General features: G+C 47.4%; 3 protein-coding genes across 9 annotated transcripts in view; 1 reads left to right on the forward strand and 2 right to left on the reverse strand.

Annotated features, from left to right (window-relative positions):
* Positions 1-1,528: 1,528 nt before the first annotated feature.
* On the reverse strand, positions 1,529-12,370 carry FAM53C (family with sequence similarity 53 member C). Of its 2 annotated transcripts, none has more exons than XM_086702990.1 (5): positions 12,076-12,370; positions 8,484-8,713; positions 8,032-8,089; positions 5,723-6,507; positions 1,529-4,578 (listed from the first exon to the last, which is right to left on the reverse strand). In XM_086702990.1, exons 2-5 carry the CDS (start codon positions 8,559-8,561, stop codon positions 4,321-4,323), a joined length of 1,179 nt encoding a protein of 392 aa, XP_086559116.1. In that variant the 5' UTR covers positions 8,562-8,713; positions 12,076-12,370; the 3' UTR covers positions 1,529-4,320. The 2 variants fall into 2 exon arrangements, with proteins under 2 accessions (XP_086559116.1, XP_025779306.1); XM_025923521.2 differs by lacking the exon at positions 12,076-12,370 and adding an exon at positions 11,621-11,777.
* Positions 12,371-12,784: 414 nt separating this feature from the next.
* On the reverse strand, positions 12,785-16,908 carry LOC112860268 (oocyte-specific histone RNA stem-loop-binding protein 2-like). The gene is given in 8 exon segments (XM_086716546.1): positions 12,785-12,975; positions 12,977-13,059; positions 13,906-14,026; positions 14,169-14,321; positions 14,949-15,053; positions 15,165-15,275; positions 16,256-16,443; positions 16,879-16,908. Coding segments are annotated over 8 exon segments (837 nt in total). The 3' UTR covers positions 12,785-12,929.
* The window catches only part of CDC25C (cell division cycle 25C), a 29,846-nt gene continuing 28,867 nt past the window's right edge, over positions 16,561-17,539 (forward strand). For 2 of the 6 annotated variants that reach the window (XM_086702970.1, XM_086702977.1), the window contains exon 1: positions 16,567-16,807. The gene's annotated coding sequence lies outside the window, so the exon portion shown is untranslated. Of the gene's footprint in view, positions 16,808-17,539 lie in introns of all 6 variants that reach the window. The other 4 variants (XM_086702981.1, XM_086702975.1, XM_025923519.2 and 1 more) reach the window with 4 other exon arrangements.

Here is a 17,539-nt window from a genome sequence, read left to right on the forward strand (position 1 = left end):
GGCCCACAAATTGTAGTTGGTAATAGAACTAGGGTGAATCCCTAAGACCTACCTGCTTTGCAGGATTCCTACAAAAATTCACTGTTGAGACTTTCTCCCATAAGGAGCTCTAATTACAGCCCCAGTGTCTAAAGCTGGATTCTCACAGCACCAGAGACAGAAATATGCCTAAGCTCAGGGATGGGAAGGCAAAGATGAGAAATTCATTCAACAAACATAGTAGGCACTTTTCATGTGCTATTAACTTTTCAACATGCCAGGGACACAACACTGAACAGAACCCTTGTGTTCTCATGGAGTTCTTCCTTATACTAGCAGGACTTCAGGAACAGAAAATGCAATCACACTTCGCTTCACAGAAAATAAACAGTAGAAAAATCTAACAACAACAACAACAACAACAAATGAACAGAAAGGAAAAAAAAGTCATTTGAGATGCTCAAACTTGACTCTTGCTCAAACGGTAGGTGAAATGAAATAGCAGCAGTGTTAAGTAAGGAAAAAACTTATAATACTGAGACTTCTTTAACCACATGCCAAAGCCCCACCCTCCTCAAAGCCTCTTCTTGGTTTCTGGGGCAGGTGACAACCCTCACTATTTATGGAGTGTATTTTCATCCCCTCAAAGGTTCCTGCTCCAGGTTATCAAGCCAATCCTGTCCTCTTGCACACTTCATTGGTATTCAATGATGAGTGCCACAAATCTGAAGCAGGAAACTGGGACGGAGGCTAAGCAACTTGACTCTTCTTGCTGCCTGGCAAGTCAGCACCACAACTGGTAAAGAAAGGCTACTCCTTAGGGACAGAGGCTCCTGCCTGGATCTCTAAGCAACTACATTTTACCCAAACTGCAAGAATGCTAACACAGGGAAAAAGGTGGAATAGAAATGTCTAAAGAGAGTGAGCCACACACCTTCCCTGAGCACATGAACATCCCAAACTAAATCATTATGGAAAATACCAACTTCTGGGGCAAAAAAGCTCTGCTGTTAGGATAATTTTCCAAAAGCATTATTTTTAGAATGGAGTAATTGCCTAGGTCTTTGGAATCTGAATTCTCAAGACTAAAATCTCCATCTCTCCAGGGCATAAGATGTAAAAACTCTTAAAAAAGAAAAAGATTCCTGGTCAAGTCTCTCAAACTGCTTTCTTACCACTTCCTAAAGACTACAAATCAGTCTAGACAAGTTCCTGACTGGACTATCAAGCATTTCTCAGGGAGCTAGAATGTATTAGTACTTGACTTCAACTTATTGGAAGACTGACCACAGGGTAGAGGAAATAGTTACCACTATCAGGGAAACAAAGACCAATCAGACTGCCAAAAATAACCAAGGCCTTCTCACAAGCTGGACCACAGGGTATTAATGCTGTGGCTGCAAAAGGCCTAGGACCAGATACTGCCCTCGAGGGGCGAAGGCCCAGCCATGTCTTAGAGCAAGGGACTGTTAGAGTTAGGTGGCCTTCTCCCTGCTTCCTCCTTGCTTTTCTTTGTGGAGAAGGGAAGAAGACACTGTAGTACACAAGATTGCTTGGGAAAATGAATTATTCTAATAAAACTTTATTTTTTCAAACACAGCCACAGAGGCAGGACCTCATGTTTAACACACACAGACTTATGGATTTTTTTAATATAAAACAAAGTTTACGAAAAAATTTTTTTCCACTTTTTGTATTTGTAATCCCATTAGCACAGGGACTTTGGCAGCAGGTGGGAGTGAAGGGCAGCTGGAGCTGCCACTGGGCAGTCACCGGGCACAGGAGGAGAGCACCAGCCTGGGAGTGGCTTCACTCACACACGCAGGAATACTCACCTACTGGTCAGCCACACCACACACACAACACAGATGCAGATGTCTACCCAGCGTCAACCACAGCCCTGTATAGGTGTGCTCCACTCTGGGTAAGCCCAATATGTGAAAACCCAAATAGTCAAAACAGCTAAAGTAGAGGGAGGTTGCTTGCTTTACAAAAGAAGCAATCACACAGGCTGCTTTTTAATGGTCGGCAGTCCAAATGCATTGCAAAATAGCATTTGGCTTATACAGAACTTTTGGAACAGATCTACTGTGTAAAGCAAAATGAACCACTTCTTGAAAAGGCTTGTCCCAGGGTCATGGGTGCTCGGATTGGGAAGCAAGATGACAGTTTCAACTAATTTAACTTTCCAGATCTTAATGTAATAGAATTCAAATATGATTATCTGTAGACTTTCTCCCCTAAGGATGGCACCCTGGGGCTTTGGGGAAGCCAGGGTAGAGGCAGAATTACTGCCCTCACTTCTTGAGCTTGGGGCTTACAGAGACACCACTGGTCTTGCTAGTGGCCTATTGGAAGCTGGCACAGCCAATATGCAGCAGAGAGCCCAGGCATAAGGATGCCCCAGGAGGAAAAGAAGCTGGCACCAGGGAAATTATGGCCTAAAGAAGAAGAGCCAAGGGAGGGATGAAACCAAGGATGGGCAACTACTGGGCTCACAGTTTCCCTGGATTCTCCAGAGAGCCTTTCTCAGGCCCCTACAGACTTGGTAGCTCACTGGTAATACATGGTAACTAGCAGGAGAAGGGGAAGAGCCCTGGAAGGGTAGAACCTTTGAGGGCCAGAGCCTCAAGAAGAAATGGCCACCTCCCCTGGAGTGGAGGTGAGAGGGCTGCAGCATCAGTGATGTTCCTATGTGACATGTGGGAAACCAAGAAAATGACAGGTTCAATCCCATGAGGAAGAAAACATGTGGACTTTGGTCTTCTCCCCTTACCATGAGGAACTGGGTCCTAAGACACCCTGGAAATCCAAGAGAATGCCCTTCCTCCAATAAACAAGGGCAGGTCCAATTCAGTCGTGCAGGGTCTAACCAAAGCCGGACAAAGCCTAACAAGCTATTTGGCGGCTGCTTCAGTATTATCTTCACTGGTGCCAGCCCTACCAAGGGTCCTACAGTCATTAAACCCATCCCTGCAGCCACTGGGACCTGCTGCCCTGGCTTAAGTTATGGGCGAGAAAAAAAAAAAGGAAATTCAATCCAACAACAACAATTCCCAGCTGCTTCTCACAGCCTTTGCTTTACACAACCTCAGCCAATCCCTTAGTGAGCCCCAACCTCCCTGAGGTCTCTCAGGTCCAATTAGAGGCAAATAAACATTTCTAAGCAGGAATGGAAGACAAGCAAACTAGTAAATGCTGACATCCCCTTCCTCTTTGTCAAGCAGGTCTGAAAAGAGGTTAGACCTGGATCTAATGACAACAGGTTTCCCTATAGTCTGTTTCCAAAAGATAGTGCTGGAATGAGCTTACCCATGCTTACTGGGGACTGAATGCCACTTCTGCTGCAGGTTGGCCTTAGATGATGAGGGCCAACACAGGGCCTTTCCTCCTTGTTCTTGACCCTCGAAGCTCAGAATGTGAGGGGAAAAAATCCCATCAGTAGAGAGGGAAAGAGAAAAATGGAGCCATCCAACCATGCCTCAGTTGTCCACAGGTGCTTACATCTACTTAGAGAAAGAGGCAGGTTGTACATAGCCTAGGCAATCTGATAAGAAAAAAAGGCCAGCTCAGAATCAACATAGAGAGCCCTCTCCAGCCCTAATATTAGACCTATCTAGGGAAGGGGACGGGTCTAAGACAAAGACCATTAGCCAAGGTCACAGCACTTAAAAGACCCTGCCATCCCCCAAAAGAGAGTCCTTTGCAGAGCCAACAGTGCTTATGGATTATGAGCTCTGAAACCAAGCTACTCAGAAAAAAGAAAAACTTGGTGCCCTCCTCTTGACTCCTTGAATAAGCCTGCTATCCCATGCAAACTCAAGATCCTGGGGGTATCATGATGCTCTGCTGTTATGGAGCAACTGCCTTCCTTCCCTAAGGCTACGCAAACACACCTTTCCCCAAGTACACTCCCACACACGCGCACACTCTCACACAATTTCTCCAAGGAGGCTGAATGAACCCCCCACCCTGGCCAAATTCTAAGACACAAGTGCCCTTTGAAGCAAAGGGGCTAGTGAAATTCCCCGAGCTGGGGTCAGCAGACCCCTTCCTTCCCTGCCCATTGCTTTTTCGGTGGCAGGGATACTCACACTCAGGGCCGCCATGGGAAGGGTCTGCTCTGGGGCTGTCCCTCCCGCCACCAGCTCCGTTTATCTTGTCCCGGCCAGTCTCTTGGCATTGTCGAGCTTCCTGGAGCGAGAAGATTTCCGGCTGCCCTGAGTCGGAGCCCTCCACTCACCCCCATTCCCAGGCTGGGCCCCTGGCCTTGGGGCCTTGACACTTGTTAGTAGCCATAGAGAATCAGTCTGTGTGGCCCCAGGAAGTAGCCTCTCAGTTTTAGTTCTCCTCAATTAGATTCAAGTCCAGGTCCCCAAAGTCCTGCTGGCACAGTGTCCGCTTTCTCAGTGCCTGCCGCCCCCACCGCACGGCCCCCTCCTCCTCCTCTTCGCTTTCACTGAGCACCTGGGAGGAACCCCCAATGGGGCTGCAGGAAGCAGAGAGGGGTGGGGGGCTACAGGCCATGAACCACGGTGGAGAGATGCTGCTGCCTTCCCGGGCTGTTTCTTGGAGACAGAGACCTCCTGAGTATGGTTTCTGTCAAACAAACAACAAAGTTAAGAATGCAGAAAGATATCAACTCCCACAGAACCCTGGTCCAAGCTATATTTCAAAGTATCCCTCTTGGTTACCCCTACAGGTATGAGTCCTAGGCATGACGTGGGTGAACTCCCTGGTAACATTTAGAAAATTTAGTATGCAGGCACAGTTCTTTGAGCAAAGAGCCCATAGTTTCTGTTGGGTTCAAGATTAAGAGCTCACTTACAAGCTTCATGTAGGCAGGAATCTTATCTGGGTGTCTCACAACAATATTGCAAGAGCCTAGTCACAGCCCAGTACATAGCAGGTATTCAGGAACATTTGCTGACTGGTTGGAGGAATGGCTCTGAATAAGTAAATTCTCAAAGGGGTTTGTGACCCAATGGACTAGTAGGAAGAGTATGAAAAAAGTGGACAAGTGCATATAACAGCTGCACTCACACTGGGAAGTCAAAATCCATTTGCTGAACAGATGAATAAGGCAGCAACCTGTTTTGCTGAAGCCCTCACACACCCAGCGGAAGCACTGACGGAGAGTGGCAAAATCAGTCTAGAGGTCAAGAAAGGGTAGGGCACTGATGATGTGACTTTTGAGGCTTATGCATCCTCAGAAGAGGAGGGAAAGCACCTTTAGCAGAACAATCAGGTTGGGGCGCCTGGGTGGCGCAGTCGGTTAAGCGTCCGACTTCAGCCAGGTCACGATCTCGCGGTCCGTGAGTTCGAGCCCCGCGTCAGGCTCTGGGCTGATGGCTCAGAGCCTGGAGCCTGTTTCAGATTCTGTGTCTCCCTCTCTCTCTGACCCTCCCCCGTTCATGCTCTGTCTCTCTCTGTCCCAAAAATAAATAAAAACGTTGAAAAAAAAAAAAAAAAAGAACAATCAGGAATCCCTATTGGAAGATTTACTATGGGTCTCCCCTCAACTTCTCTAGAACCTCCAGGCCCAAGGAGTTACACACGACATGGGACACTGAGTCCTAAAGTAGGTACAGTCCCGGACAACTAGGTTGGTGAATCACACTAGCAGAAGCTCAGACAGAAAAGAACCTGTCAGGAGTGCATGGAACTAGGGGACACTTCGAAGTAAAAATGGAACAGAGTCTCCCTCCTCCCAACCAAGTTTCCCTAGTCCTGCTGGTCCCACCTGATTCATCTTGTCGAAGTCTAAAGAAGGCCGCAGCCGCCGGGGGTCCTCCTCATGGCGCCGTTTGACTCCAGCTTTGCGAGCATCCAGATCACAGGGTTGTGAGCGGCTTCGGGGAAGATTGCGGAGGCCTCGAGGTCGCCAGGGCAGCTCTGGGGAGGATGCAGGGGAGCTCCGGGCAGAGGGCAAGAAGCGGCTTGCCTGCGGGCCCAGGCTAGGTGACAAGGAGAAGCGACGCTGGGGTGGGCAAGGTGACAGGGACTCAGCATCACTCTCCCAGGAGACACTCTGGGGGGAGGTGGCACAGGGTCGAGAAGAATCTTGGGCCAGAGCCAGGCTGAAGAAAGGGGGACTGTAGGGTCTGTGGGCCGGGGCACATTGAGAAGAGGCACTGGGAGCTTGGAGGAACCTGAGGCTGGAGACCCGCTTTGGGGGGCTCTGGTGAGGCACCTGCGGCCCACCCCCTCCACCACTGCCCCGGTGCTTGATGGGAGTCCACAGCTTGGAGGGGGCGGGCCGCCACACCGGCTGCCAGCGAGACAGGTCCACGGGCACTGAGAGTGAGCGGCAGTGCCTCTTGGATGGAGGGGCAGGGGGCACAGGAAGCTTCTCTGGATCTGGGGGCTCAGGGCTTAGGACTTGGGAGAGGGGCTGCTCCTGTGGGGAACTTCCCGGGCTAGGTGGTCTGAGGTGCAGGCTCAAGCCCGAGGGGTGGTAGCTGAGGTTGAGGCTGTCCTGGAACTCAGCACAGGAACAGTGGGGCAGACCCCTCCAGGAAGCACCTTCTGGAAAGCATTCATAATAAAAATAGTATTAATGATAGCTAATATATTTTTAAGAGCTTACTATATGCCACAAAATATAATGAGCACTTTATGTGAGGTTTCCCCAAACCTCAGGAGGTAGGTACTATTATCCCCATTTCACAGATGAGAGAAGTCCAGTAACCTGTCCTAGGTCATGTAGGAATGAAATGATCAAAGGAGGATTCAAATCCAGGTCTGTGTGATGCTAAGGCTAGGTCTCTTACCACTAGACTATACTGCCTCCATTATGAGGAACCACCTGAAATTAAAAATAGTCTCAAATACCGCGTATCACTCCCTCTCAAAGGCACAAACAGTCAAGAGAAAAAAAAGCATGTGTGCCCTGCTCATACTTCACTCCACCTAGCCTTACTCTGCTTCCATACCTACCAGCCCCAGGTTGTAAAAAGCAGGCCCATGCTCTTCTTTAATCTTTCTCCTTCCTACATGTCACCAGCACCCAGACAAGAGTTAGGGCTGCCAAGGATTAAGAGGTAATCGAGCAGGTAAGAGATCATTTTTATTCCTAGAGAGGGCAAACAGAGTGGGGAAGGCCTTTGATGATGGAACCCAGGCTTGGGAAACCCTAAGACTATCATGTTCCTTTGTTGTCTAGCCACCCACAAAGAAATGCTCCAATTAACACACTGATACCAAAAGATCTAGCTAGAGTGTAGTTAACTAAAAAAATAAAAAGTGCCAAATAATATATATAGTATGCAACCTTTTGAAGGAATAAAAAGTACACATTTATATTTGCTTCTATTTGTATAAAGAAACTCTAGTTGGATAGACAAAGTAATAACACGAGCTGCTTTTGGGGAGGTGGCGGGAGCTAGATGGAGAAGGGAGACTTTTTTTCAATATATTTATTATTCACAAAATTTTTTTTTGAGGGGTGCCCGGATGGCTCAGTTGGTTGAGTGTCCGACTTTGGCTCAGGTCATGACCTCGTGGTTCATGAGTTCGAGCCCCGCGTTGGGCTTTGTGCTGACAGCTCAGAGCCTGGAGCCTGCTTCGGATTCTGTGTCTCCCTCTCTCTCTGTTCCTCCCCAGCTCACACTCTGTCTCTCTCAAAAATAAATAAAGATTTAAAAAAAAATTTTTTTTAGTGTGTGTGGGAGAAGGGCAGAGGGAGTAGGAGAGAGAGGATCTTAAGTGAGCTCCAATGAGGGGCACGACCCTGAGATCATGACCTGAGCTGAAATCAAGAGTGGAACACTTAACCGACTGAGCCACCCAAGTGCCCCTTTAAATTTTTTGAACCACATGAATGTATTACCTATTTAAAAAAAAAATCAGATTATAAAAGTCCTGTCAAGGCTAGAATAAGAGCAAACTAAACAAATAAGCTCCATGCAGGTGCAGGAAAATGGAGATAAGTGTGAATCTCAGCAGGTGACCCTGGCAAGAAAATTGTGGAGATAGACTAGCTGGCCCTGGTCACTGGAAACCAATGAAAGAAAGGTGTAGATACACACAGACACACATACAAAGCCTTACCAGACACAAGTTGGAAAGGGTTCCCACAGTTGGAGATGTCTGCATGATCAGGCAGAGGCTAAGAGAGAGAGAGGATATCCATCATGATTCAGGCTCAGGACACAGATTTCCAGGAAGCCCTTTTCAGCTTACCCCTGTAATTCATGGGCTATAGAGATGTTAGGGACTCCTAAATGTTCTCTTCTTGTTGTCTTCCCAAAGTTAGTGAGTAAAATAATCCACATCTTCCAACATCTCATACCCTTCTCCACCCAAGTTTTAGTGTCCCTTCTCTATCAGTGGAAAAATACCTGCCCCCTTCCTTTTGGGCTGGGTTCTGAGCCTTTAGTAGGCTCTTCTAGTACAAGTACCATGACTCATACGGCACAGGACATGGGTAAAGTAGTAGCAACAAACAGCCTCAGAAAAAAGGGGGAGGGGATGGTAGAGAAGCAGGAAGACTGGTCTTTTACCAGACTGATGCTGAAGCGTGTGCATTTCAGCTCATCCAGAGTCTGCTTCTGTAGCTGCTCAGTGATCAGGGTTATCATGATTCTCCCCAGGATATGACTTGCACACTTTGGAGCAAATGATGGATGTCTTCCCTGTTGTTCTTCCAGACCTCACTCGTGAGCCGTCTTCTGCCACTGCAGCACCATTCTAGCACCATTGGGACTCCCCTCTCCAGTCATGCCTGCTGAGTCTGCCAATTACAGAGGGACCAGCCCCAAGTGATATTAGAGATGTACCTGGCCCAAAGGTGGAAAATGCATGGCACACATACCACAGCATCCCTATGCCAGGCCTCTGGCAGACATCATTAATTGATCACAGCTCTTTCCTGCTAAGCCTAAACACAGCCTCAGAAACATTCTGAACGTGGCACTCCAGTTAACCAGTAAAATGAACTGGAGTTAGCAAGCAAGTTGAAACCTATTTGCCACTCCTAACCTGGTTCATGCTCTGCTCTGTCTACCCAGACTACCGGTACCACTTAAAAAACAGCTCAAGTGAGAGACAACACCCAAATGGTTACTTCCATCCTGATTACCCCAATATTTTATTTTATCCTCTAATCAGAAACAGAGAGATACATTTTTCCTAAACCACACAAATAGTAATAGGGAACAGGGTGGAGCACTGGTTGTAGGAATGACTTTTTCCTTTAGACCAATCAGAGTGAACAAGGTTTCATGTTCTCCCTTAGCCTGAATGTATATTGTGTTATATTGTTTTCTAACAGATACTGTATACATTCTCTTACAAAGCTAAGAAGACAGAGAAATGGAACCAGGATTATTCCAATTACATTTCAACTCGATAGATGTTAACAACTGTATGACTTCATTCAACTAAGTTTTTAGCCTGATCTGACTCAAAGACCATGGATACAATTAACTGAGACTCCTTCTCATGGTCAATTTCAGTAGAAGCAAACTAATTCTATCAAAGAACAGGCTTCCAGCCTACACAATTGCCTGAGGGGCCTTGCTCAATGGAGGAGAGGAGTTTAACCTAGTATTTCCATATGGTTCTGCCTATTCCCAGAAATGACCAGCAGGCAGACAGCTCATCAGAGGGTGTATATAGCATTCTCTAGTAGATAAAACAAACATTCAAGAAATCTAAATCTTGCTCCAATTTGCTGTGACAGTTCTGGGAAGTCACTTGACTTTTCTTGGCCTTAGTTAACCTGTATATAAAATGGGCACAATAAATATGTCTTAACCTGTCACAGGTACCATATAACATGAAATACCAAAATGTAAAAAGCATAGGATCTAGCCTGTACAAATCAGGACTCCACAAAGACTGCTGTTTCTCAAACCCTCCTGTTTGTTGCTCTACACAGGCTAAGAATGCCACAAGTGATGATATTAAGCTGAAGAAGGCAATTGGATTTATCTATTTGGCTGGACGCCACCCTTCCTCATCTGCACACCTAGGGAAGCCCAAAACAGCTCTTCTGTGACCTTGGAGGCAGATCACTTTCTACTTTTGCAAAAAAAAGAGGGAATCATCTTGACCCCATCCCCACCTCAGGGAGAGGTAGGTAAGGAAAAGCAAAGAAATACATGTGGATGTATGTGGAGTTTTTTTGGAAGAAAGGTCTGGGAGAAGTCAGTCATCATTACAGATAACTATCATTTTCACGCATAATTATCACCACCCTGAACAAAGTTCCAGCTTCCCGAGAGCTCCCTTCAGCAGCTTCTATGTTCTTGGAGGAAAAGCTAAAGCTTTTCTGCTCTTGGTTTCTTAACTCTGCCCCCAAAAGATCAACTAGAGAGGGAACCTAACTGAAGGCTTTTACCCCACAGATCACAGGCCTCAGACTGACCAGCCATGAAGAGCAGGGAGTGAAGCAAACTCTTTCAAGCTTTTCATGAGGCATTTGGCCAAACAGCAAACTCCCAGCCCTCTCTGGGATCAAGTGAAGAGAGTGATTTTGTGTTTTTCTGCATTTTAATTGTTGGGATGTGGCCACACACGGCGGTAATTGGAACAATGCAACTACCACCACGCAACTGATACTCTCAGCCTGAGTTTCCTAAAACAGGCCAGCCTGAGAGGGGGAACAGAACGGAAGCCATAAGGAATCAAACCAGGACACAAAAGAAGGCAAACCAGCTCCGCGAGGGGCCTCCTCTTTCTCAGGCAGGCATAGAAAAAAGTGTAAGAAACCCTCTCTTGCCGCCTTCCTTCCCCTTCCATTTTGTTTATCTGAGGGGCAAAGACAGCCCTGAACCTTCACTAAACAAGTTAAAACTTCTCAGCTTAACAACTGGCAGAGGGCTCAGCCCTTCACAGAGCAGCAGGCCGCTAGGCCCTCCCCACGACCCCACCAGGCCCAACTCTCAATCCAGGCTTTCCTTCCACCATCAGTCCCCTAACATAAAGACTGGACCCCCATCCCATCTCTTATTGGATGGCAGTAACCCCTGACATTCGGGTTTCAGGGATGCTGAGGTTGTGATGAAAACTGAAGAACCTAGGATCTAGTCAGGCCAAGGGGTAAGAGAGTCACAAATCCCCTGGGGACCTTCCCCCCCACCCCACCCCCAGGTCCCAGGCCCACACCTCTGGGGGAGACTGAAGAAAAACATGAGGAAGGCAGGGAGGTGCATGAACATGTAAGTGAGGATCTGACTGTTCCTTCTTCCATATGGCTCTGGCGGGGATAGGGGTGACAAGTGGGGAGCACCCCTCCCCCCACCCCGATGAAGAAGCAAAAGGCTAGGCCCCCCTCCAGTCTTCAACCTCTCCCTCGGTTGCCCTGCCTGTCCCTGCGGGGTGGGGCATGGGGCGTCCGCTGGCCCCTAGGGGGGCACAAGGGCTCGCTCAGAGGGGCTGTCGTTCACCTCCTCCCATATCAGCTTCCATCACCTGGCCGCGGGAAGCGAACTCAGGACGCTGGGGATGAAGAGGGTCTGGGACTTAGCACTCCGCCAACCCCTCCCCCACCGGGTCCCGTGCTCTCCCCGCGGAGGCGTCCAGAGAGGCCGTGCGGCGCTCGCGGCCGGGCTGGGGGAAGGGAAAGAGGGAAGGAGGGAGGGACGGCCGAGGTGCCCGCCCCGAGGCCCCAGCGCCACCTGCCCTCGCCACCTACCGCGGCTCCTCCAGCTCCCAGGGCCGCGGCCGGAGCAGCTCTGAGCGCTCCGTTCGCCCCACGGTGCCCTTAAAAGGCGCCGGCGCGAACCAAAGGGCCCCTAAGGAGAGTAGGGAGATCGCTCTGGTTCGCGGAATCCTCCTGAACCGCCCGCGGAGGCTCGAGCCTTAAGCCGTTTCTCTCCCAAAGTCTATTTTGGAAAGTACTGTCGGGAATGAGACAGGTTCTTTGATTTAGGGATGAAGGTGGTTTCCTCACTATCGAGTCACCCCCTCCAAAATACTGCAGAAGGTGGACGGACCCAGTTGGCGGCACATCTCGAAACTCGCGGGGGAGGCCGTGTTGGACGAAGGTAAACAAAGCCATCCCCCTCACCCTCCATTCCAACACTGGCCTAAGTACAGCCCTCTACTCGATTTGAGTCGCGTAACAGAATTAGCCGAAGTTCCTCTTACCTGCTCTCCTGTCCGGCCCTCTAGGGCTGCTTCGGAGAAGGAATCCCCCTTCCGCCAGCAGAGGACCCGTCCGCGGCGTGAAGGCTTCTGGGAAATGTAGTCCAAGAGTCGATTAGGGCCTGCTCCGAGTCCCAGGAGCCCCTCTTCAAGCTGCCGGATCGCCTCGAACCTTATAAACCCAGGACTTGCAACGGTTGCGCGGCCGTTCCAAATTGGTTTTGTAATTAGCCCTCACCCAAACACTTTGTGAAGCTGCGGAGGGCCCAGGGCTGTCCACTACTCTTCCTTCCTCTACGCACCCCCACCCCCGAGCAGGATGAGGTAATGGGGTTGTGATTATGACATCATAGGCGGTTCAGTTGCTTGCGGGGGTGGGTTGGGGGGGGAGGGAAGGAGGAGTATGGTGGTTACAGCTGGACCACTTAAGACAGGGAGGGAGGAAACAGGCAGCTGGAGAAAAGATGTTCATGTCCGTATATTTCCTCTTTAGGAACAGGATACCACCCTTTATTAAATCTCCACCACTACCACCATCTCCCACCTCAGCCAAAGTTTAAGTCTTTTTTCGAAAAGACTGCATGTAGACGTTAGTAGGGAAGAGGGTGAGGAACAGCTAAATGGTTCCTGACTTTCATGTAAATTCGAGGCTCAGCTATCAAAAAAGGTTTAGAAAGAAAGGCAAAAAGAAAAAGAGGCTTTAAACAATGCCTTCGTGTTGCCATCTTTTTGTACAGCAGTTTTAGATTTCTTTTTTAATCGATTGGGAAGTAGAAGTAATGCAAATAATCTTCACTATTACAACTATTACACTATTACAACTTAGCAGCAAGTCCCTTGAAAGACGTCTGTTTTCTCTAAATATTTTGTGCCCCACTCAAGTCTAGGACAGATATGTAACTGATCAGCTACAAAGTAGCACCAGTGGTGGGGATCTTCCTCACAGAGCCAGGGAAGGGAGTAGGCAGGAGCCACCAAGTCTGCAAACTGAAAAAGAAGAGTGAAGAGAAAGTGAGATTTATCAAGAAAATAGGGGTGGAGGGAAGATAGATGCACTGCATATTCCCTTGCCCTGCACATTTCCCTTTGGCAAAAGAGGGAACAAGGCCATGAAGTATAGGAGACATGGTTTCCAGTAATTACTGTTGTGGAGCACTTATTATGTACCAGACACCGTGCTACATACTTTAAAAAAGTATTCTCATTTTTGCTTAGAATCATGAAATGAGCAAATGTCTCTATTTGACAGATGAAATGGTTGGAGAGATTAAGTGACTGCCCATCTGGTAGGCAAAGGTAATATTACAGAGCAGTCCTTGATGCTTTAAAGTCCTTGGTCTTCACCACTTGATGATCCTCCTTTTTTTATTATTTATTATTCTTTTATAATTTTGTTATTTATTATCCTTTTATTATTAACAATGCTTTAATAAAGTTCAATGATTGAGAATAAGAAGTTAGCATTGGCTCATATGCAAAACATTTATAAAATGAGACACTTGAAAAAAACAAACACCCAAATCCTCCACGTCAGGTTTCAGGCCTCAATTCCAAGGAAGATTATACCCCTTTCATCAAGTATAAGATAGCCCCCAGTGCAGCCCAACTTCCCTGCCATTACTAACTATAATTAAATCTCCTTATGCCACCTTTAGTTCTCAGAGTTTTTTATTCATGTCCTATTTTTTCTTGCTGCCCCATTTTCCTTCTTTCATTCTTGAACTACTACCTTGAACCCCATGCTAATTGTCACCTCATAGGCCAGACTCCATATCTAACAGTGCACCAGTGGGATTTAGAAGACAGGTAGAAGATAGGTGGATAGAAGACTACCTGGGCTCCCTTCTGGTCTCCATCCAGATTCGTTGAGGGTTCTAGGGCCTGGAACCAGTCATCCAAAAGGTCATCCAAAGGGGTGGAACCCATTGGCTCTAAGAGATGCTCCATCCCCTGCCTACGAATGCAGCAGAGTCAGAGGAACATGCACCTCATTCAGACTCTCCCTTTTCAGCCATTAAAAGCTAAACCCCTGCAAAGTAAGGAGAGGTGGGGCTCAGTCCACCACTCAAACAAGAAACCAAGAATAATGCACTCACCCCTCAGCCCCCCTGCCCTGCAGAGGCTGGCTGGGGGGGTCCCAAGAATGTAGAGCTCTTCTCCACTGCCTGATTTGGGCATCCCACGAGCGACGGCTGTACCTCCTGTTCTTATTTGGTGTTTGAGGGTGAAGTCCTGGCTGTCGCTTTGCCCTGGCAATGACAGATACGTGTCAGACTCAGGTCAGGGGGAAGGGGCATAGGTCAGTTTATCACAGTGAATCAGAAGACTCATTAGGATTTCTTAAGAGTCAGGTAGGATCAATGCCCGCAATTCAATAGAAAAAATAAATCTTCAGTTGGGATTAAGCACCAAACTTCCTAAATTCCTAATATTCTTCTGGCAAGGGTAATTTAGATATTCCAACTCCCTCAGAAGTCAAGATAGATATAAAAGACAGTATCTGACATCCCTTCAAAATACATACTACCTCCTTATACATTTAGTTTGCCCGTATGCATGGAAACTTACATGTAATTAGGCAAGTATATTGTAATTAGTGAAGTCAGCTGGCGGTATGAAGTAAAAATGGTTGGAAAGAAAAACTTCATTAGCAAACATGGATTGAGCTTTTGAAAGTCTCATGGGCCAAGTAGGATTTGTTCCATTTGAAAAAAAAGTCTTGAAAATTTATTTAGGGGCTACATTTCAGGAGACTTAGTTTTAGTAATGATGAGACTTTGTGAGAGCATTCATATTCTAATATCTTTCCATCACCCTACATTGAACCAAAGCCACTTAGCTGACATGCTTGTTGTGACCCCGCACACTGCACTCACTTGGGGACCTGCTGCAGGAAACACTGGTAACCAGGTGTGCGCTTGCCATAATCTATCTGTTTTTGCCGCCGCTGTAGAACAACTTCATCTGTCTCTACCTCCCACCTGCAGGGGAAGTATACAATGGTCCCATGAAGTGTGATTATGGTTTTCAAAGTAAAAACCAACTCATCCCACACACACTCCCTTAACCCCTAGTCTGTTTTTCAAACTCACCTAGCATGGCAGGGCTCTGTGCTGACTCCCACACTCACCATCTCAATCCCAGAGAACAAAGACTCTTCACATACCTCCTTTCTGGGGAAGCAGATTCTCCATATGAAAAGGGTATTAGGATAAAACCCAGCTGACTATGCTGTACTTCTTAGCAACTACCACCACCAAGATGTGGACACCGGATAAAGGTTGTGTTTGTGGCTCAACTGTTGCATTGCTTATTTGTTTCTCAGAATGTGATTTGCAAACCATCAGCATGAGTAGTGCCTTGATAATTCCTAGGCCCCACTCTCTACTTATTGATTCATCATTTTAAGGAGCTTGCCTTCAAAGAGCTTCCAAGTTATTTTGAACATCTTTTTGTGTTTGTAGAAAATTTCAAAAATAAAGAAGAGCATGCCATAATGTTTTGCTACTCAAAGTATGGTCTCAGGACCAGCTGCATCAGCATCAGCTGGGAGCTTGTTAGAAATGCAGAATCTTGGACCCCAACCCAGACCTACTGAATCAGAACCTGCATTTTAACAAGGTCCCCAGATGATTAAACTTTGACAGTAGTGATATAATGTACCCCCAGTTACCCATTGCTTAATACTCATGGCAAATCTTGTTTCGTCTATACCCACCACCCACCATCTATACCCACCACCACTCCCGCAGGATTATTCAAATCCCCAACATTAAGAATAAATTCTTGGTATCACCTATCAATGTTCAAATTTCCATAAACGGCCAAAGCTTGGGATCCTTTGGACTGTGATAAGGATTATACCAAGAGATGATTTAATTCCCCTGTTTTCCCTGAAAAGGAATTTCCTTTATCCTGCATAACCTAGAGTCTCAGAGATGCTGAGCTCTAAAAGGAACTGGAAACAATGAAAGCTATTGGAAGGGGTCAATACATAAATGTAGCATAAATACACACACCTGTCTCGCCTCAACATCTGCCATACCGGTGGCAAATGCTCCATCTCCAACGGAAGGCAAGAAAAACGAAGATGAAAAGGCCCAAGTAACGACACAAGAAAGAAGCAAGGGGAAAGAAAAGTTTAAAACACCCTGTCACCCAAACAACTCTCTCCAGGTATTATCTTAAAGAGCAGTACTCGCTACCGAAGTCCAGTTTAAATCTCCCGGGGTTGGAAGGGCTAAGGGAATAGAGAGCTCAGGAAGGGTGTGGAGATTGGCCAGAGGGAGAGCCAATGGTGTGCCAGGCACCCGGGGGGCGGGGCTTACCTAGCGGTTTACTGAACCCTGACCATTCGGCATCCTGCTCTGGCTGAGGGGCGGGGCAAATTGTGTTCCATCCAAAGCAAGGTCACGCCTAGTGATGTAGAGCCAAACGATTGGCCAAAGGAGTCTGGGCGCGCGCGGGCGCAGATTGGCTGACGCAGTCTTGAAGTGAATGGGATAGGTTTATTGGGGAGGCGGAAGGTTTGAATAGCCAGGCCCTGTGACTGTTGATATTCTTGCACTGTGGCTGTAACTTCGATCCTCTCGGCCTATCCAGTCTAGAAGCGGAATCGTAGTCTGGTTAATTAACTCCTTTCGTCAGATTTCCTTTAATTCTGCTCAAGTCTTCGCTTGTGACTGACTCCCCACCTTTGTTTTTCCTGAAGGTGAATCTCTGGCTCCAATCTGAGGTAAGCCGGGAACCCTCTCCACCGGTATCACGGAAACCTCAGCGTCCCCCAGGGTCCAGAGGGGGCTCTACAAACAGAACTTCAGGGAATTTAATAAGCATTGTCGTGAGTTAGGAGACCCGAATTCTTTCCTGTCAGTAGTCACTAGCTGTGTGGCCCCCGAATAAGTGAAAGCCTTTTCTTTTCTTTTCTTTTCTTTTCTTTTCTTTTCTTTTCTTTTCTTTTCTTTTCTTTTCTTTTCTTTTCTTTCCTTTCCTTTCCTTTTCTTTTCTTTTCTCTTCTTTTCTCTTCTTTCTTTCTTTTTTCCTCTCTCTGTCTCTCTCTTTCATCCCTTTCTCCCTTTTTTCCTTCGAGAGCTGGTGAGTCAGCGGGGGGGGGGGGGGGGGGGTGCGGGGAAGGGGGAAGGGCAGAGGGAGATGGAGAATTATAAGCAGGATCCAGGCCCAGGGCAGAGCCCTGGAGGGGCTCGATCTCACCCCCGTGAGATCATGAGATCATGGCCTGAGCTGAAATCAAGACCCCCAAGCTTAACGGACTGAGGCATGCAGGCGCCCCTCATTCCTTTTTTAATGAAGTCCTGGTTTTGGGTTGCCTGGCTGGCTTAGTCAATGGAATGTGGAACTGTTCTCGTCAGTTCATGCCCCACTTTAGGTGTACAGCTTACTTTAAAAAAAAAAAAAAAAAAGTCCCGCGTTTGCCTCTAGATAAGTTCGGCTCCAAGAAAAAGGTCAA

The sequence above is a fragment of the Puma concolor genome, chromosome A1 (genome assembly GCF_028749965.1).
Source record: "Puma concolor isolate L17-30 chromosome A1, mPumCon1.1.hap2, whole genome shotgun sequence".
Classification (NCBI taxonomy): domain Eukaryota; kingdom Metazoa; phylum Chordata; class Mammalia; order Carnivora; family Felidae; genus Puma; species Puma concolor.

Coding starts and splice junctions, on each gene's coding strand:
- FAM53C (XM_086702990.1), bottom strand. CDS start 8,561: ATGATAACCCTGATCACTGAGCAGCTACAGAAGCAGACTCTGGATGAG. Junction 8,090..8,483: donor CACGCTTCAGCATCAGTCTG/GTAAAAGACCAG, acceptor TCTCTCTCTTAG/CCTCTGCCTGATCATGCAGA. Junction 6,508..8,031: donor CCCTTTCCAACTTGTGTCTG/GTAAGGCTTTGT, acceptor AATGCTTTCCAG/AAGGTGCTTCCTGGAGGGGT.